At 40.2% G+C, this 22,081-nt stretch overlaps 1 protein-coding gene across 1 annotated transcript in view; it reads left to right on the plus strand.

The window, feature by feature from the left end:
* The window catches only part of NMRK1 (nicotinamide riboside kinase 1), a 71,761-nt gene that overhangs the window by 12,064 nt on the left and 37,616 nt on the right, over window positions 1-22,081 (plus strand). Inside the window, exons 4-6 of the mRNA XM_082260620.1 lie at window positions 6,404-6,457; window positions 15,794-15,884; window positions 21,611-21,659. Coding sequence (XP_082116746.1) covers window positions 6,429-6,457; window positions 15,794-15,884; window positions 21,611-21,659 — 169 coding nt within the window. The 5' untranslated portion in view covers window positions 6,404-6,428. The remainder of the gene's footprint in view (window positions 1-6,403; window positions 6,458-15,793; window positions 15,885-21,610; window positions 21,660-22,081) is intronic.

Consider the following 22,081-nt stretch of genomic DNA (forward strand, 5'->3'; position numbering starts at 1 on the left):
TGGTGCTTACTGACGTGTGGGGGGAGGTGACTGAGTGACACAGGGACAGATCGCATGTTCAGCTATGCTGAACCCTGCAATCTGTCACTGTTTGTCACTTAGGAGATCCGCCCGCTTTGTTTACACAAGCAGGCGGATCTCCAGACTCGATTCCCCGACCGGGTAAGAGCGGCGGCGATCGCCTTTGCTCCTCCCCTGGCCCAACTCCTGCTGTGACTGAACACAGCGGGAGCGAGCCTCCGGCGGCGCGTGAGCGCCGCCCGGAAGGGGAGGAGTCCAGCGACGTAGTTCTACCTCGCTGGACGGAATCAAGCCACTTTGCAGCAGTACAGTCCCAGTGACTGGTCGGCAAGTGGTTAATCCAGCTGTACTCAGTGCAACATATAACATCCAAGTGAAACATACAACTCCAACATGTCAGAAAAAAATATATAGAATTCAAAAACAGAATCACTGAGTTGGAAAAAGGACCACCCCCCTTGTGTCAGTATTTTGTTGAACCACCTTTTGCTTTATTGACAACCTTTAGTTTGTTTGGCTATGTCTCTACTAACTGTGCACATCTAGACATTGCAATATTTGCCCACTCTTTGCAGAACTGCTCAAGTTCAGTTAAATTTGATGGTGACCATTTGTGGAGTTCAGTCTTCAAGTCGTTCCACAGATTTTTAATAGAGTTTAAGTCTGGGCTGTGACTAGGCCATGCAAGGACATTAACCTTTTTCTCCTTCAATCACTGTGTGGTCATTTCTGCTGTGTGCTTTGGGTCATTGTCATGTTAGAAGGTAAACCTTCTTCCCATTGACAACTTTCTGGCAGAGGGCAGCAGATTTTCCTCAAGAATTTGATGGTATTTTGCCAATCCATTTTTCTTCTATCCTGACAAGTGCCCCAGTCCCAACAGCAGAAAGACATGCCCATAACAGGATATTACCACCTCCATGCTCTACTGTAGGAATTGTGTTTTTTGAATGGTGCGCTGTATTGGATTTCCACCAAATACGGTATATTGTTTGGTGTTGAGGCCAAATAATTCAATTTTAGTCTTATCTGACCATAACACCTTTTTTCATGGGGCCTCAGAATCTTTAAGGTGCATTTTGGCAAAGCTCAGTCGTGACTGCATGTGGCCTTTCTTGAGGAGTAGCTTTTTTCTTGCAACCCTCCCATAGAAGCCACAGTGGTAGAGAATTTGTGATATTGTTGTCACATGCACACAATGCCTAGTCTTTGTCATAAATTCCTGAAACTACTTCAGAGCTGCTCTAGGCCTCTTGGTAGCCTTTCTATACAAGAAATGGGCAATTTGGGACTTTATGTGAGAACTGGCGAGCACTGCACAGTGTCTCCATCCCTGTCAATTGAAAAACAAGATGGGATAAATGAGGGTGTGTGAAAAACAGCCGATCCCTAGTTTGAATTACTTACCCACCAGTCTGCTAACAAACCGAAATAAACCTGTCTAACAAATAAGTTAAAAGCAGGAGTTTAGTTAGCACATATTTGCAAATGCATGCGGAAGCTGCAAGGCCAGCAACAAGGCATCCTGCGTTCTTGCAGAACCTAACACTAAATAACACTGCTCAACCTGAGTGTATAAGTGTCTTCACAAAGGGAAGTACATGCTTGCCAATAGGTGGATTGGAAACAATGGGAATGGAGACCGCCCAATCCTCCCCCACCTGCTCCAATCCACGACTGGCAACGAAAAACGCATGGCTGCACAAAAAAGCCATGGGGTGCAAACTAAATGTGATCAGCTGGGAGACACACACCCCCATCCCTTTAGTAAAGATGCCAAAGGCAAATGGGGACTTTGAGTGAGACACCCGCCTGTAAAGCAAGCGTCTCCATCCCTAGTAAGATACCATGGCTTGGTAGCCTTTCTAACCAGTTTCCTCGTGGCTCTTTCATCCAGTTTGGAGCAATGTTCCGATCCAGAACTTCTTAATAGTAGACTTCACTGTGCTTCTAGGCAAATTTTTTTTTTGTATGTCTGTCAACAACTCTATCCCGGCGATCTTTTGACAATGCCTTGCCAATCATAGTTGATTGTTTGCTTCAGTTGCACTACTAGGGACTGAAATGCTCCAGGAAATCTGTTTTCACCCTGAACTAATCAAAATGACCACAGACGAAAGTAAATTTCCTGCTGGTTAAATGTTTTTCATTGATACTAAAGCAGCCCATGTCTGACTAATTTTTTCTTTTTCTTTTTTTTTTTTTTTTTTTTATTCAACCAACGGGTTGAGTGAAAAAAACTGATATGATTCCCCCATCCACACACTCTATGTAGATGGAGAAACCCTCCCCGCTGAGTTATTTTCTGACAGCAGGGAGACTTTCTGGCTGTCAGAATACATTGATCAGTGCTGCTAGCTTTAGCATGCAGCACTGATCAAGCAGTAAAAATCCAACAGAGCAGTTGTAAAAAAGGTAAAGGAGATGTACAACCAAAGCTCATTTGGCTGTACATCTCCTATGGATCACAGGAGTGCAGTTCTTTCTGCACTCTCCTGTGACCCGTTTTCACCAGAGAGAGGGCTGAAGTCCGCTCTCTGCTGACGTCACAGATGTCGGTCCAGGCACCGCATCATCACGACCACCGAGTCGGGATCTGCCAGGTGCCTGGACCAACACCCAGCTCAGCCTCTCAGCGAGCTGCTGAGAGCCTGAGCCGGATGCTCCCCGCCCCTCCACAGCTCAGCTCTCCAATGGGCGAGGAGGGGCAGAGCAGAGATCTCTGACTGACAGTCAGCAGCTCTCTGCTCGGGGAGATGTCAGAACTGAGCGATCGGCGGTGTTCGATCGCTCGGTTCTCAGTGTAGAAGCGCTGGGGGACAGATACAGCATTGGACCAATGCTGCATCCACCTAGGTAAGTATAAATGGGGGAAAAAACAAACCCCATACTTATCTTTTTATTGGTAGTTTGACTTCTGTACAACCACCTTGCCTATACATAACCTGAAACACGCCCTATCCTTCCTAAAGCAGACGAATTTCGATTCATGTATGGCCGGCTTAAGAACCATCTAGTGCTTCACTTTGATGGCTGTGCCTGCTTCTCATATACTGTATACATGCCCACAAAGTTATGTCAATTAGATTGTTTGAGATTTAGAGTAAGTATTTATATATGATGCTATGAACATCATTGTATTTCAATTGATTTTACTACAACTGTAAAATAATACTGCAGATATGGCCAAGGGATACATAAAAATTATTTGACCTCCTAAATTTGAAAACATTATGACCTTATCCACAGCAGTGAAAAAGAAAGCAACTTGTTTGGTCTTTTGTAGGTCCTCACTTTCCAACAAGTCTTCTTTTCTGGAAGAAAGGAGATTGGCATTTACAGTCATCTGCGATGTTCCATCAGTAAAGCCAGCCAAAGGTTGTCTTGTCTCATCATCCTGCAAGGTTTAGAATAAATAATGTTAGCAAAATAATGAAGCAGTGAGGGGACAACTTTAGACAAAGAGCCATTTCACAAAGACAAATAAGTATACGCAGAGTAAGGTGTGCATATACACTCACCGGCCACTTTGTTAGGTACACCTTGCTAGTGCCGGGTTGGACCCCTTTTGCCTTCAGAACTGCCTTACTTCCTTGTGGCATAGATTCAACAAGGTGTTGGAAACATGCCTTAAAGATTTTGGTCCATGTTGACATGATCGCTTTAAGCAGTTGCTGCAGATTTGCTGGCTCCATGATGCGAATTTCCCGTTCCACCACATCCCAAAGGTACTCTTTTGGATTGAGTTATGGTGACTGTGGAGGCCATTGGAGTACAGAGAACTCATTGTCATCGGGACAGACCCAACCGGGACAGGGGCTTTTGGAGGGGACTGCAGGCTAGCCTCTTTCCTACTGACTATGGGCCCTGGCATTTGAGGGGGCTCTATTCTTGGGAGGCGTGTGCCTGGGGGACACTTGGAGTGGTTTTGCTTTGGATTCTGGTGTGTGTCTCCCCCAAATACACAGACTCTGGGAAACGAACACCTGGATACAGATTTGGGGCCTCTGTGCCCAAATCAGCAATGACTGCTTCACCCCCCTTCTAGACTCAGAGCAGATGTTAATGCAATCAGCTCAATCTATAATCAACCTGATGCTGGGGTCACCTGCTATAATCTCTTTATTAAGGTGTATGTGTTTATTGTTAAGTCTGTCTCTCTTATTGTGTGCTTCCTTGGTTTGCATTGCCATTGTTAATTGAGTCACCGTTGAGTATTGTTTCTCTCTGTTGGCTAATCCTTTTGGAGGTTCCTACATGATGGGATTAGTCTTGTATCAACCTTACCACATCATCTAACCATTGTGTGATGATTTGGGTAATATTTTTGGTTTTATTGTTCATGTGGTGACTGCCCTACTTTTGAAGTGTATAAAAACCTGTATTTCTGTTCAATAAACAGTCATTCCTTTGGTTTTTTTCCCCCAGCATCTTGTCTGTGTACGATGCTTGGGGTAAAGGGGCTGATATTAGCTCTCGGTCTGCTGAAAGAGTTTGGAGGGCAGGAGGCACTGTTTGGCGGATGCACCCAAGCTGGGTGCCAGGCATTCCATCACAGTCATGTTCAAGAAACATGTTTGGGATGATTTGAGCTTTTTGAAATGGTAAATTATCCTGCTGGAAGGAGCCATCAGAAGATGGGTACAATGTAGTCATAAAGGGATGGACATGGCCAGCGGCAATACTCAGATGGGCCGTGATGTTTAAACAATGCTCAATTGGTACTAAGGAGCCCAAAGTGTGCCAAGAAAATATTCCCCACACCATTACATCACCACCACCAGCCTGAATGATTGATACAAGGCAGGATGGATGCGTACCTTCATGTTTACGCCAAATTCTGACCTTACCATCTGAAGGTCCCAGCTGAAATCAAGACTCAAAGAGTGTACAAAGTACTCACAAAACTGGTTTGATACAACACACATCAAAGTAGCATATACAGTCTCCAAAGTAGCCAGGTCCCAGTTGTAACGAATGGACATGCAGATAGTCGCATGGGGCTGCTGTGGCTAGGCTAGCCTAGCCACAGCAGCCCCATGCGACTATCTGCATTTCCATTCGTTACAACTGGGACCTGGCTACTTTGGAGACTGTATATGCTACTTTGATGTGTGTTGTATCAAACCAGTTTTGTGAGTACTTTGTACACTTTTTAATATTTTAATAAATGGTTTTATGGTAATGCACTAGGTCGGTGCGCCCCTCTTTTTCTTTTTTGTCTTTTCTATCAGTGGTTCTGGATACCCTTGATCCTGAAGGGGGCAGCAAGACCAAACAGCTCTCTCTACATCTGAGTTAGTAGTGCACCTCTTTCTACTCCATCAGACAGCACTCGAGCGCAGGAGGTTTTGTTTTACTACTGAAATCAAGACTCCTCAGACCAGGCAATGTTTTTCCCATCTTCTATTGTCCAATTTTGGTTGACCTGTGTGAATTGAAGCCTTAGTTTCCTGTTCTTAGCTGATAGGAGAGCACCCGGTGTGGTCTTCTGCTGCTGTAGCCCATCTGCTTCAAGGTTCGATGTGTTGTGTGTTCAGAGATAGTATTCTGCATACCTTGGTTGTAACGAGTGGTTATTTGAGTTATTCTTGTCTTTCTATCATATCAAACCAGTCTGTCAAAACCACAACTGCCACTGGATATTTTCTCTTTTTCGGACCATTCTCTGTAAACCCTAGAAATGGTTGTGCATGAAAATCCCAGTAGATCAGCAGTTTTTGAAATACTCAGGCCAGCCCGTTTGGCACCAACTACCATGCCATGTTTAAAGTCACGTAAATTCCCCTTTTTTTCCCATTCTGATGCTCAGTTTGAACTTCAGCAAGTTGTCTTCACCATGTCTAGATGCCTAAATGTATTGAGTTGCTGCCACATGGTTGGCTAATTAGCAGTTTGTGTTACCAAGCATTTGAACAGGTGCACCCAATAAAGTGGCTGGTGAATGTATATCCTTCTAGGCAGTGGTGTGGGATTTTTTTTTAATGGTAAATCTAGACTCTAATCAGAATCATTTTATTTTGCTTAAACACTATACATCATAAGCAGATGCCATGGTGTTTTTTTTTTTTTGTATAAAATACTATTTTTATTTTTTTGTATCCCTTGTATCTTAGTGCTGCTCATCTTTTCTAGCCTCTTTCAGCCACGTCCTATCTACTTGAACATCATTATTCAGGACCAGATTGGACAGTAAACAAAAATGGCAACCATTTCATTTTATAAACGGTCTTTTCAAAGTAAGCTGCTTCTGAAAAAGCTTTATATAGAACGAACAGTACAAACATACATTTCCTATCATTCTTACAAGCTAGTCAGCAAAAAAAAACAAAAAACAAAAATAAATTATATGTTTCTTTGTATATTATGCTTTCTATCACAGAAAGAAAATAAAGGAACTGCAAGCCATGAAAACGTTCATTGTTGGAATTGGTGGGTAAGTTTGTTTTACTATTCATAGAATGAAACAAGCTTTTGTTATGTTAAATGGAGTGTGCTAAAGTTTTTTTGCATATAATTACTTTATTAGTATATTATTATGATGGTGGGGAATACTGAACTGCTGGTAGTGAGGGATAGTATTAAGATTGCAGGGGATTTAATTAGGGTACAAGAGCTGAAGGATATCAATATGGCAGAGTAGAGATAGCATTGTGAATCTGGTAGTGGAGAATAGCACTAGTAGTGGAGGATATTAGGGGGCTTATGTACGCAGGCATTAGACCCCAAAGTGAGTCAAATGTAATATATGTTCAGGTGCTTTTGTGTTTTTTAGGTTTGCCTTTCAGTTACTAAAGAAGTTCATTTAGGCGGCCTTTAGCTGCTTCAAGTTGCTTTTGCATTCACATTGACTCATTAGAGAACGAACGACAGCTCAGGGTCAAACAGAAGCCCATGTATGTGGGCTCTTGTAAAGCGTGAGGACATTATTATGGTGCTGATGATGGGCGGAATTATTATAAGGCTAATGGTACAACTATTGTTATAGTATATAGATATATTATAAAGTTGATGAATGTTGTGGGATGTATTTATTGTACTGATGCAAGGGGATAATATTGTAATGGTACTGGCGTGATTTGGGGCTGATGCTGAAAGATATTATTACAATGGTCGAACAGCTTTTAAATGGTTCTAGTGGTGGAAACCATTTTTATGGTATGAGACAAACAAAAATAAAATTCCCAGTTCAATTTGCTAGCCAGTTTGCTTACCAACCAAGCTTTTGTTATGTTAAATGGAGTGTGCTAAAGTTTTTTACATATAATTTCTTTATTAGTATATTATTATGATGGTGGGGACTACTGAACTGCTGGTAGTGAGGGATAGTATTAAGATTGCAGGGGATTTAATTAGGGTACCAGAGCTGAAGGATATCAATATGGCAGAGTGGAGATAGCATTGTGAATCTGGTTGTGAAGAATAGCACTAGTAGTGGAGGATATTACTGTGCTGTTGGGGGGCTTATGTAAGCAGGCATTAGACCCCAAAGTGAGTCAAATGTAATATATGTTTTCAGCTGCTTTTGAGTTTTTTAGCTTTGCCTTTCAGTTACTAAAGGAGTTTATTTAGGCTGCCTTTAGCTGCTTCAAGTTGCTTTTGCATTCACATTGACTCATTAGAGAACGAACGACAGCTCAGGGTCAAACCGAAGCCCATGTATGTGGGCTCTTGTAAAGCGTAAGGACATTATTATGGTGCTGATGATGGGTGGAATTATTATAAGGCTAATGGTACAACTATTGTTATAGTATATAGATATATTATAAAGTTGATGGGATGTATTTATTGTACTGATGCAAGGGGATAATATTGTAATGGTACTGGCGTGACTTGGGGCTGATGCTGAAAGATATTATTACAATGGTCGAAGAGCTTTTTAAAGGTTATAGTGGTGGAAAACATTTTTATGGTATGGATTGTGGGAAATATTATTATTCAGGGGAAATAATGATGGTGCAGATGGGGAGAGATTTTATTATGGTTCTGACAATTAGCATCATTTTAGTGCACATGGTAAGTAATATTTAGTATGATGTTGGTGCTAGGGGACATTATTATAGTGCTAATGGTAGGGAATTTATTATAGTGCAGCAATATGATATGTTGCTGGTGGTAGAAGATATTATTATAGTGCTTGGACATTTTATTATAGTGTGCAAGGTGTGGTTTAATTTTATGGTGTTGATACTGGGGGACATTATAGTGTGGCTGGCAGGGCAAATTATTATGGTGCTGATACTGGAGGATTTGGTACAGTTGTTAGAGAGAATGTGGATGGGTTGGCTGTGTTTTTTTTTGTTTTAGCTTTGTTTAGAGCGGGTAGGGCTTTACGTCTGTTCATGGTCCCAGCAGGGGCAATTTTCCCTGTCCCCTATCTTATGCCTGGTACACAATTATCGAACAAATGATGGTCCATTTTTTTTTTTTTCGTATGCTAGTCTCAAATCGAAAATGAAGTGTTTACTAAAGTGATGAAAATTCTCGTGCGACAGAATAAAATTTCAGAAGTGATGTCAAGTGTTGTAATGTATTTGTATTGGATTTTCGAATGACAACTGTACTGGTTAAATTAAAATTGTACAATCTGGTATCGTACAAAAAAATGTTTATACTTGTCCCATCGGTTAATATCGGATGAACTGTCGTGATCGGCTCTCAAAAGCTGTGTACTTACGATCAGATTATCGTACGATCGCCTTAAAAGCAGTATTTTTTGTACAATTTTCTGATCATGTGTATGGGCCAAGCTACAATTCAGTTGCAAGCTCGTTCTATATAAGATAAGGGCAAGAATATCTGTAATTCCTTCAAAATGTCAAATGAAATGTTTATTATCACTGATTGGGAGATATCTTCCTTCAACAATACAGAATGGTAGATATCTTCCTCTTCCTTCAACACTACAGATTGGGAGATATCTTCCTATTCCTTCAACACTACAGATTGGGAGATATCTTCCTATTCATTCAACATTACAGATTGGGAGATATCTTCCTATTCCTTCAACATTACAGATTGGGAGATATCTTCCTATTCCTTCAACATTACAGATTGGGAGATATTTTCTTCTTCCTTCAACACTACAGATTGGGGGATATCTTCCTATTCCTTCAACACTACAGATTGGGAGATATCTTCCTATTCCTTCAACATTACAGATTGGGAGATATCTTCCTATTCCTTCAACATTACAGATTGGGAGATATCTTCCTATTCCTTCAACATTACAGATTGGGAGATATCTTCCTATTCCTTCAACACTACAAATTGGGAGATATCTTCCTATCCCTTCAACACTACAGATTGGGAGATATCTTCCTATTCCTTCAACATTACAGATTGGGAGATATCTTCCTATTCCTTCAACACTACAGATTGGGAGATATCTTCCTATTCCTTCAACATTACAGATTGGGAGATATCTTCCTATTCCTTCAACATTACAGATTGGGAGATATTTTCTTCTTCCTTCAACACTACAGATTGGGAGATATCTTCCTATTCCTTCAACACTACAGATTGGGAGATATCTTCCTATTCCTTCAACATTACAGATTGGGAGATATCTTCCTATTCCTTCAACATTACAGATTGGGAGATATCTTCCTATTCCTTCAACATTACAGATTGGGAAATATCTTCCTATTCCTTCAACATTACAGATTGGGAGATATCTTCCTCTTCCTTTAACATTACAGATTGGGAGATATCTTCCTCTTCCTTCAACATTACAGATTGGGAGATATCTTCCTATTCCTTCAACATTACAGATTGGGAGATATCTTCCTATTCCTTCAACATTACAGATTGGGAGATATCTTCCTCTTCCTTCAACATTACAGATTGGGAGATATCTTCCTATTCCTTCAACACTACAGATTGGGAGATATCTTCCTATTCCTTCAACACTACAGATTGGGAGATATCTTCCTATTCCTTCAACACTACAGATTGGGAGATATCTTCCTATTCCTTCAACATTACAGATTGGGAGATATCTTCCTATTCCTTCAACATTACAGATTGGGAGATATCTTCCTATTCCTTCAACATTACAGATTGGGAGATATCTTCCTATTCCTTCAACACTACAGATTGGGAGATATCTTCCTATTCCTTCAACACTACAGATTGGGAGATATCTTCCTATTCCTTCAACATTACAGATTGGGAGATATCTTCCTATTCCTTCAACATTACAGATTGGGAGATATCTTCCTATTCCTTCAACACTACAGATTGGGAGATATCTTCCTATCCCTTCAACACTACAGATTGGGAGATATCTTCCTATTCCTTCAACATTACAGATTGGGAGATATCTTCCTATTCCTTCAACACTACAGATTGGGAGATATCTTCCTATTCCTTCAACACTACAGATTGGGAGATATCTTCCTATTCCTTCAACATTACAGATTGGGAGATATCTTCCTATTCCTTCAACATTACAGATTGGGAGATATCTTCCTCTTCCTTTAACATTACAGATTGGGAGATATCTTCCTATTCCTTCAACATTACAGATTGGGAGATATCTTCCTATTCCTTCAACATTACAGATTGGGAGATATCTTCCTCTTCCTTTAACATTACAGATTGGGAGATATCTTCCTATTCCTTCAACTCTACAGATTGGGAGATATCTTCCTATTCCTTCAACATTACAGATTGGGAGATATCTTCCTCTTCCTTTAACATTACAGATTGGGAGATATCTTCCTATTCCTTCAACACTACAGATTGGGAGATATCTTCCTCTTCCTTCAACATTACAGATTGGGAAATATCTTCCTATTCCTTCAACACTACAGAATGGGAGATATCTTCCTCTTCCTTTAACATTTCAGATAGGGAGATATCTACCCATTCTCAGTAATGTCATGACCTGCCACTGATTATTCTACTATTTCCCCAAAAAATGGAAGAAGCAACACAAGTGTGGTTACTACTTTCTTACCTCTTCTTGGGGAAAAGTAGAGAAAGACTGTACAGTTCTCCCAACGGTTATCCAGCAAATGGAAAAATGATTGTGAGCACATAGGTAAATACTTAAAGGGGAACTACACTGCATCAGAGCACCACAAATTGATAATGCTATTTAATTCATCTTTAATATTCAAAGCAAAATCCTCCATCCATCTATGTCTCCATGCTGTATTTTTCTGAGAAACCACATTGAAAAACACACTCCTAGCATTTCTGGTGGTGGCCATCTAATGTATGGGCAGATGATTTATGTAGCATTTACTTCCTGGAATCCATCTGCCCTTAGCTTAGGCATGCATGCAGGAGAGTGCGCCAAACTGAGAAAACCCCTCCTCCCTTCCTGAAGACTCCTGGCATATATGACATAATATAAGTATAAAAGGAGATAACCACGCTAATCATATACTAAAAAGCTGCAGCTTCAGGTGAGACAGCACCAAACACAAGTAATAAAATAGAAAAAGCCGCGCTAATATAACCTGATTGGTGTAATGCACCGATCTCGCTAATGAATGATAATGTTCTAATGAAGAACAAAAATGGCAACAGGTGTCAGATATGCACCCAAAGCGAGATCAATATATGAATATGTTGATCATAACATAGCAGGGTGAACTTATATGTGAACATGACGTCACTCAAAAAAGAAAAGGCTGTGATTGGTTGGAGGAAGCGCGCATTTTTCAGTCAGCGAGACCGTAAGTGTGAGGAGGCTTGTTGCTGCTGAGATCCTGTTTGAGTGGCGCTGCGAGGAATCACCATTATATGCCCATTTAACCTTTCATCTGGTAAGGAGATATGCATGTCTCTTGTGTGCAGCACTGTGGTGATTAGCCTACTGGATCCTTTCACTCTACCGATCTTGGAACTCATCTCTGGGACTTTATGACTACTTTATGAACTTTTATGAACTTTATATGGTTACTATTTATAATGTTTTTGTTCACATATAAGTTCACCCTGCTATGCTTATGATCAACATATTCATATATTGATCTCGCTTTGGGTGCATATCTGACGCCTGTTGCCATTTTTGTTCTTCATTAGAACATTATCATTCATTAGCGAGATCGGTGCATTACACCAATCAGGTTATATTAGCACGGCTTTTTCTATTATATGACATAATATGCCTAGGCCAGAAACCAGGGAAGTAACTGAAGAAATGTAAAAAAAAAAAAAAATTTAAAACTAGTACATATAATATACCTTCCTATCATTTTACTAATTCAACAGTATAAAGATTAAAAATAGTCAATGTTGATTGAAAGAGTGAAGTTCTGCTTTAAATAGGCCAATTTGTGCCTAAATGTTGCATGAGGAATTTGGAAGCCACAAAGATGGCCTCTGCCTGGAAAATAGAAAAAACAGAAAATATATTGACATTTCATTGATCATTGTAGGGTTACCACCTCATCACTTTGAAAGCCCAACACAAAATAATTAGTGTCCATTCACACTAGTCCGACTTGTCAGGCGACTTGGTCAGCCTGAAAAGTCACACACTGTCGCGGTCCATTGACTGGTACAGGAGCCGTTCTAATAGGATCGACACAAGTCGCCCCGACTTAGGAAAAGGGTCCTGTACTACTTCGGGGCGACCTGGAGCGACTTGCATAGACATTCATTTTATGAAGTCTGTGCAAGTCACGCCGAAGTCGCGCTGCACGCGACTTCACAGGTCGCCCCCTAAGTCGGAGCGACGTAGTGTGAACCGAGCCTTAAAGTTAATGTAAAGTCTTGTTTTTTTGTTTCGTTTTTTTAAAAACAACAAACATGTTATACTTACCTTTTCTGCGTAGTTGGTTTTGCACAGAGCAGCCCTGACCCTCCTCTTCTTTGGTCCCTCTTCTGTGCTCCTAAACCCTTCCTCCTGTTCAGTGCCCCCCACAGCAAGCAGATTGCTAAGGGGGCAACCGAGCCAAGTCACAGCTCCCTGTGTCTATTTAGACACGGAGCTGTGAGCTGGCCCTGCCCCCTTTCTCTACTGATTGGCTGAATGATTTTGATTGACAGCAGCAGGAGCCAAATGCGCCACGCTGCTGTCTCAGGCAATGAGAAGGGGAGTCACAGTCAGCATAGACACTCCTGTAACATCCCTGGATAGAGACAGGCTCAAGTAAGTACTAGGGGAGCTGAAGGGGGCTGCTGCACATTAAGATAAAAAAAACTTCTGCCTTTACAATCTCTTTAAACAAGTTATTTTATTCAATTTAATTCAATCAGCTACTTAGGCCCTGTGCTATTCATATGTCTCTGGTGTCAAGGACAAACTTAGATGCCACCTACTATGGTCTATCCGTTATTTGTATCGTGGAATAGCAGTTTAGCATATATTCATTTTCATGTTTCAAGTGCAGATTAGAAATAGAAACTAAAATAACCCAACTAGTCACACATTTGTTGCTGCAATGTAAATAAGGTACTAATTCCTAAACCTGTTAGGACAGCACAGCATAGACTTCTATCCAGTTCTGTTGAATCCCATTGCACAACTCCCAGAAGCAAAGTGCAGCATCAGGCACATACAGTATGTCATCCTGGTACTAGCTCTACTTGCAGCGGTAGCCTCCAGCACTGGGTAGGAATTTTGGCATAACAGATGTTCTGACATGTTCCCTTTCATTTTAAATGATATTAGGGTGCCATTCAGTGCTGAGGAGAGGGATAGGTGTTCTTGCACTATTACAGCTTAATAGATCTAGTACAGTGGTTCTTAACCTGGGTTCGATCGAACCCCAGGGGTTCGGTGAGTCAGTCTCACGGGTTCGGCGGGGGTCAAGACACACACCCGACTCATATGATTCGTGATGACACGCCCGCTCATTGCCTGCAGGTGATCACGCAACATCGCTTTGCCTATATGTGCTGCAGGGAATTTGGCGCGCCCAGTAGTCGAATTGTAACTGTCGTGATGGTACGTCGTGTGATTTCTTTCTTAATAATAATCCCTTCATACTAACTATGTCGAGCAAAAAAAGAAAGTGGTCGGACGAATATGTACAATATTGATTCACATGTATAACGGAACGTGATGGGAGTCAGCGTCCTAACTGCATGATTTGCAATGCCAAGTTGAGCAATTCTAGTCTAGCACCGGCAAAACTAAGAGAACACTTCCTTAAGCTGCAGGAAGATGGAAAATACAAGAACACAACGCTTGCTGAATTCAAGGTGAGGAGAGCCAGATTTGATGAAAAGGCTAGTCTGCCTTGTTCTTTAATGGTTTTGTTCATTTTGTGCACCTATGTATAAATATATACCTAAATATATACCTATGTTTTGAATTTGAAAAAAATCATATTTTACTTTTCCAATTAAGAAGGGTTCGGTGAATGCGTATATGAAACTGGTGGGGTTCAGTACCTCCAACAAGGTTAAGAACCACTGATCTAAGTAGCTCTGTCTATCAGTTATCTGAAGGGAGAGGAGGTCATGAATGACTCAACCCCAACTGACAACTGAACCGGTTCTGGTCCCAGTTTAATGTTGCCCTAACAACACACTGGGGTTGATTTACTAAAACTGGAAAATTAAAAATCTGGTGAAGCTTTGCATGGTAGCCTATCAGTTCCTAATTGTTTAATTAAAAAAAAAAAAAAACTGGAAGCTGATTGGTTCCTATGCAGAACTGCACCAGATTGTGCACTCTCCAGTTTCAGTAAATCAACACCCCTGTGTTCTATTGAAATGCCTTTGTGATGTCATCTCTTAACATTACTACTACTGTACACATAGAAATTGCTACTGGATACTGGGAATGGGCTATACCTATTTATTATACATTGAGAAATCTTAAAATTATATATAGATTTCAGAGGTGCTGTGAGTCTCAAATTCTTCATATAATGAAATACATAAAGGTGAAAAAGTAAACCCTCCCACTAGAAAACCAAAGTGTGATAAAAGTAGGTGTCACAAAATGACCAGAGGGATTTGCTGAACATTCGTCATGTGAGGGCAAATATCGCTTGGGTGTATCCTAATCCTGATGTTTCATCTGGCTCCTGGAAGGTCGGAGTATTATCAACACTTCACCTTCATATATTCCTCAAATATAAAAACTTTCCCATAGCGCATTATCATAATAAAAGTTTAAAATGTATTTAAAATAAAACCCTACTCACAAATGAGTTACAAATACAAGCATGTTTTATCACAAGATCCAGTAACACTCCTAAACCTCATACATCCCCATGCTTCCCCATGGGCCGGTCTCGGTGTCTCACCCAACACCAGATGTATTATACTAATTTATTAGACCATCCTTAATACAGTGCATTGTGCTACATACAACACAGGTTAGTTTACCTGGATCTTAATATTACCTTGTAGACAAACCAGTCTTCACCTTATCCTGTCAAAATCTCTGTTATATGATAGGTATCTAAAGACTATGGGCACTTTTGAAATACCGGTACTTTTCAACAATATCTTTTAAATTATGTACAGTATAAATGAAAGGTGTATAAACCTTTATGATACATACAGTACATAAGAATATTGTTCTTCCGTTCCATGCTACATTATCCTTACTGAGTTATTCTTTGAAAAATGATTTGAATCCACTATGTTTTATTTATATAGCTCTCTTTACAATAAAAGGTACTACTAGTAAATTATGGAACATTCTGTAGCAGTGCATTTGTTTGTAAGTAATATAGATAGAACCAGCTCCACTCTATTTGCTGCATATTGTCTGGCATTGAGCATTTAAAATATATACTGTATGATATATTGTTATTACCGACCAACCAGTGCAGTTGAATTTTTTTTACAGAGTGACAAATGGTGGAAAAACAACACTTGCCAATGAACTTCTGAAAGTCCTTCCTAACTGCAGCAAAATCAGCCAGGATGACTACTTCAAGGTATTCCTGTGATTGATGTGATATATTGAATATGTTTTTAAAGTAATAAAGGGGCACTATAGTCAAAGAATACACTTTCATTTTATAACATCAGTAGTGTATTATCATAACAAACAATAGTTATATTTGACAATCCAATATAAGCTTACTTGGAAGTTCTGCCTGTCTGCTGGTCATCACTTTCCATAACTTCCTGGATTCCCTGCATGCTTTTTTAGCTTTTACTCACTTTCAATTTCTATGGTTTACATATCCCATATTACCTTGCCCGCAATCAGTGATTCCTGTGCTGACCCCCCTAAGAGCCGGTTCACATAGGCGCGACCCGACTTTCCGGGGCGACCTGTGAAGTCGCGGTGCGCATCTCGCACCGCGACCTCGGAGCGGCATGCATGGACTTCATATCATTGAAGTCAATGCAGGTCACTCCAGGTCGCCCCAAAGAAGCTCAGGACCCTTTTTCTAAGTCGGAGCGACTTGTGTCGCTCCTATTAGAACGGGTCCTGTGCTACTCTATGGCAGGCGACTTGTCAGGCGACCAGGTCGCCTGACAAGTCGCCCCAGTGTGAACGGGGCCTAAAACTCTTCCTCTCGGAGCCTCTGTAGCTCAGAAGACAGACTCTGTGAAATGTATGACACAGCAGTGCCTACTAACAGGGCGTAGTAATTACTTGTCACAGATTTCAAGAAAATAAATGTATGAGGATATTCACAAAGTGTAAAAACTTCAAGATCATTTACAATAATAGGAGTAGGCCAGAAATAATTGAAATACAATGTGGAAATGAATACTAAATTTTATATTTTGACCATAGGTACATAGGTATGCTAAAGTGTTTCGGGCAACCATATTTTTGGTTTTATAGAACTTTCTTTTTGGGCTGACAATGCCTAATATGATCAGTTTTCCACATGTCCACCCAAAACAAAGTGATGTCAGTATCCATAGTAGATAAACAAGGTATAGTGGCTTTTAGATTACATTCATATGTTGTAGAACCCACAAATTCCAATTTGCAGAAGGATAGCATTTAGGTATCATAAGAGACAGAGAAAGTCATTTTAGACCTACCATAGCTTTAACTGGACTAAGAATGAGCCACCACCAGATTTCGAAGCTAGAAATGCTACTTGGTTATCAGGCTGCTAGGATCTGATTGGTGCTACTGATATAAAGTTCTTGAGCACCTAAAACATCATTCTTAAAGATAATTTATAGCCTAAGCTTATACCTAGTACGCACGATAAGAATATCAGACGAATCATCATTTTTTTTATTGCATGCTAGTCTCATATCGAAAACCAATAAGTTACTACATTTACGAAAATTCTCATAAGAGAGAATACAACTTCGGAAGTGATGCAATGTATTGTAATGTATTTCATTTACGAACATGAATGGTCCTGGTCACACGATTGTTTTTGTACAAATACAAACCTGATTACAAGAAAATAATTAGTTCTGTTATCGTACAAGAACATTTTTAATGTTTGTCCCTTTGGATATTTTTCCATGAACTGTCCTAGTCGGCTCTCAAAAGCTGTATACTAACGAATTGATTATCGGACAATTGTCTGAATGTGTTTTTTTTTTTTTTTTCCATCCAATATTCTCATCGTGTGTACTAAGCATTAGGCTGCATTTACACTTGAGTGTAGCGTTTTCGCACGTTTTTTTACCGCAATTTTTACTGCGTTTTTCAGGCGTTTTTTTCAGGTGTTTTTGGAGGCAGGCATTGACATCTAACAAAAACGATGGTAATCAGCCCAAAAAGAAGCTCCTGTACTTTTTTCAGCTACAGGCGTTTTTCTTCAGGGGACAGAACGCTCAGATGTGAACAGGGGCCATTGAAATGAATGGGATTTTGATTGTTGCGCATTTTGGATTTTCACAGATGAGCGTTTTATGAGCTGAAAAACGCTCAGGTGTGAACAGGGCCTTAGTGTTGGATGGAGTAGGGATAGGTTAAAACAACAATGAGTTTATTTTTTTGCTGTGTCCTTTTGGAGATATTTCTCTTCACATTTCTTTCCCAGAGACAATTTAAGAATTTGAAAGAAATCTTCAAACTAAGGGGAAATCTCCTTTTCTATATCTGTCACTGGAACAGGTGTCCCATTGGAAGATATACCCTCACCTAATGTTCTGGTAAAAACTTTAATATTTTGGATTTCCCATTACTTTATCTTTCTGTGACAGAGGTCACCAGTACAATCAAAGAGAGTAAATTTAGCCAACCTGGAGACAGGCAAGAATTAAAAATTGACAGATCATCGGCGAAAGGTATGGATGTATATACTATGAAAGTAACAAATGATGGTATATCAAGTTTGATTTGGTGTTTATACCTGCTTTGGGTGTGTATATGAGCATTGTTGTACTTCACTTTCTGTGACTGCATTGAATGACCAAACTCACCAGAATGTGCATTGTTTTTGTACTGTTAATTAGTTCTTAATAAACTTTTCTCTGATTAAAAAAGAAAATTGACAGAGGTCCTAATCCTCGGGCTAACACGGAGTTGCTATACAGCACAGCATAGTGGATAGCTGTAGAAAGGCTACAGTGGGGTCCTTTCTCTCACCTCTCCTGCTCACTCTACTCTCTACTTCTACTCCTGTCAGCATGTTTGCATGCAGTACACCTCATTGGCTCCCAGTTTTGCTCTTTCCTCTTCCCGCCTCAGTTTTGCTGTATAGGGGATTCCAAGAGGCTGCTACCATGTATAAATCAAGTACCTACACTAGTTGCATTTAAAAATCCAAATAAAGTATTTATTAATAGCTGCATTGTATTTTTATATCTGCCTGGAGGTCAGCTTTACTTAATAGCAAGAATGAAAATGTGGTTAACCCATACATCTAAGCGTGTGCATAAGTAGTCCTCACTTCACATTAGAGCTGCATGATTCTGGATAAAATGAGAATCACAATTTTTTTGCTTAAAATAAAGATCTCGGCGTAACAACATCTTTCACATTATACAAAAAAAAATTGGGCTAACTTTACTGTTTTGTTTTTTTTAATTCATTAAAGTGTGTTTTTTCCCAAAAAAATGCTTCTGAAAGACTGCTGCGCAAATACAGTGTGAAAATATTGCAATGACCGCCATTCTATTCTCTAGGGTCTCTGCTAAAAAAATATATATAATGTTTGGGGATTTGAAGTAATTTCCTAGAAAAAATACTGATTTTAACTTGTAAGCAACAAGTGTAAGCAAAAAGGCCTGGATTGTAAGTGTTAAACTGCCCTTATTTGCAGACGAAGTTCATCCCTTTGATCCAAAAGAACCAAATGATACAATGTTTCTTTTTATCTCAGCGCTGATCAATTTTGTGATAAACTTTGCCAGCTGCCTTTTTCTTTTTTTTTGACAGTTCTGATCAGAGCTCAGCACCTGTTACATGAATCGTGGAAATGCTGGATTAAGATCGTGGGGGGGTTGAATTGAGATTGCAATTTTTATTTTTTCTTTAACGATTAATCGCGCAGCTTGACTTCACTTACAAATAGAGCACTCTGTGTGATTTAAGAAAGATCAAGGAGAGCTGCTTGTGCAGAATTAAAGCGTTACTTCTAGTGTTCTTAAGAAATATACGTTTAGGAATCTGAATGTTTTTCCTAAAGATAAAAATTTCTCTACCACTGTCAAAAATCTTCCCATTCAAGTATACAAGATACATAGAAACTTACAGGATCATTTTAAACAAACAGATCATATGTCAAGCTATACTACTGATTCCTTTTGGTTAAAAAAAAAATGCTTCTAATATTCTAAAAAGTGGAACTTCCGCTTTAAGTAGTCCTAACCCCCTGACATGCCACATTTGGCATGTCATTTGTTTTGGGGGGAGCAGGTACCTAGTTTTGACAGGTACTCGCTCCCTCTTCTGCACAGAGCGCCACAGTGCCCTGAGCGTAAGTTCCCCTCTCCCCCTCCCTCCCTGCAATCTTCTGGGACATGTCCCAGAAGATTGTCAGCCAATCAAGACGCGCAGCGCGACTCGCGCATTCGTAGTGCGCAGCCAGCTGTGAAGCCGCAAGCTGTCACAGCCGGGTGCCCACACTAGTGATGCCGGCGCCGTTGAGACCAGAGGGAGAGGATCGAGGCTTCGGGCGGCCGCATCGCTGAATCATGGGACAGGTGAGTGTGTGTTTATTTAAAAGTCAGCAGCTATACTTTTTGTAGCTGCTGACTATTAATAAACAGAGAAAAGGCTGGAACACCGCTTTAAACAACCAAATTCTGAATAGTAATGTCCATAATAATAGTGTCCATAAATATAATTAATTCTCTTCTGTGTTCTCCGCTATTGTGCTTTCACTGTGCAAAATTACTTCACACCCTATGTGCTCATGTGAATGGATCACTCACTGGAAAACAATGGCCCCTTTGTGGTAAAGAAGGTCAGTATGCACTTGTCTCTCCTCTGTTCATATGTGATAAAGGATGTCCACTAACCATACTGATTCCATACTGGCCAAACGATTCGGCTTCCAAATATACCCCTTGCTTATACAAGGATTGATTGTCTATCTAATATGTCTCCTTCAATCCACCATAAAAACCAAGAGATGGTAATAATATATAGTGTAGTATGTTTATTTATTTATCCATAAAAATAAAACAAATAATTAAAGTTATGCTCACATTAAAAAGTGCCTAATATCGGCATGATCAACCCGCCTGTGTTATTAGTGGGAACGCACCACTCTGCTCGTAGCAACAACTTACAAAGCCATCCTGAAACCTGCTCCCAGCTATATCACTAACCTAGTCTCAAAATACCAACCAAATCTATCTCTTAATTTCTCCCAAGACCTCCTGCTCTCTAGCTCCCTTGTCACTTCATCCCATTCTTGCCTCCAGGACTTTTCCCAAGCCTCTCCCATCCTATGGAACGCCCTACCCCAATCTGTCCGATTATCTCCTTCTCTGTTTGCTTTTAGATGATCCCTGAAAACCCATCTCTTCAAAGAAGCCTATTCTGCCCACACCTAACAACTGTAATTTAGTTTTCTCCATCAGCTATTACCTTTTGTATCACTTGACCCTCCCTCTCAGATTGTAAGCTCTAACGAGCAGGGCCCTCTGATTTCTCCTGTATTGAATAGTATTGTAACTGTACTGCCTGCCCTTATGTTGTAAAGCGCTGCGCAAACTGTTGGCGTTAAATAAATTCTGTAAAATAATAATCAGAGCCTACCTTTTGACTCTAGCAGCTTGGCAGAGGTTGGGAGTTTAAGGAGGTCTGGAGGAGGCAGACCTCCATCTTCTCCTGAATGCTGGGGGTGGCCTTCCATGCTACCTGCCCTAGATCAGAGTCATGTGCTGCCATGGTGCGTGTGAGCCTGTCACTGTCACCACAGCAACAAAAGGCCTTAGAGTGTCATTAGTTGCTATGGTGCTGGCGGCCGTCCGGCAGCACTATGGCAACTAATGACGCTGATCCAAGGCAAACTGGGTCCTGTGCTCAGGGCATCCTGATTGCATAGATGACATGCCATGGCATACTACTAATCATTTGTTTGGTAAAATATGAGAAAATAATTTACAAATTTGTATGGCTGATTAGGATTCTAATGACATGTCATAGCAAAATTCTGACAGCATACCAGTTGCTTGTCTTTCTTACACAAATATGACACAGTTTCTGCGTTTGTTGTAAGAAACAATGAAATGCAAATTATTGAGATATTCTCTTTTTATTTTTTTTTTAATGTAGGCTGATGCAGAAGTTGCAACAAATGAAAGAGGATTTAAGCGATATGATGGTAAGCACCCCTTATACTACTTAGTTATGGGTAAAGTTTATATTTGTATTAGGGCAGAGCTGCTTAGAGGCAAACAGCTGAATGCACAAATCAAAAACTTATAAGGGAGCTTTTTTACTTTCCAAAGTATTTCGACTTCTCTCTTTCCAGAGTATTTCTACAGTCAGAAGATGACTGTAGAAAGAATACAGTAGGATTTCCTCTCTTCATTTTGCATACGCATAAAGCAGTAGTAAAGGCGTTGTGGCCAGGTCTAGGGATGGGTGTGAAATTTCAGTGATTTCTTCCTTTAGTTTGCTGTAAGGTGAATTTAAGAGGGAAAAAAAGCTGGGAGAAATGTAAAGCTTCCCACAGTAAACATGGGAGTAATTTATTGGCAGACTTCTTAATAGCAGCACATTTATATCCATGTGTTGCAAATG

Source organism: Pelophylax lessonae (genome assembly GCF_965119305.1).
Source record: "Pelophylax lessonae genome assembly, chromosome: 1".
In the NCBI taxonomy this organism is placed as follows: Eukaryota; Metazoa; Chordata; class Amphibia; order Anura; family Ranidae; genus Pelophylax; species Pelophylax lessonae.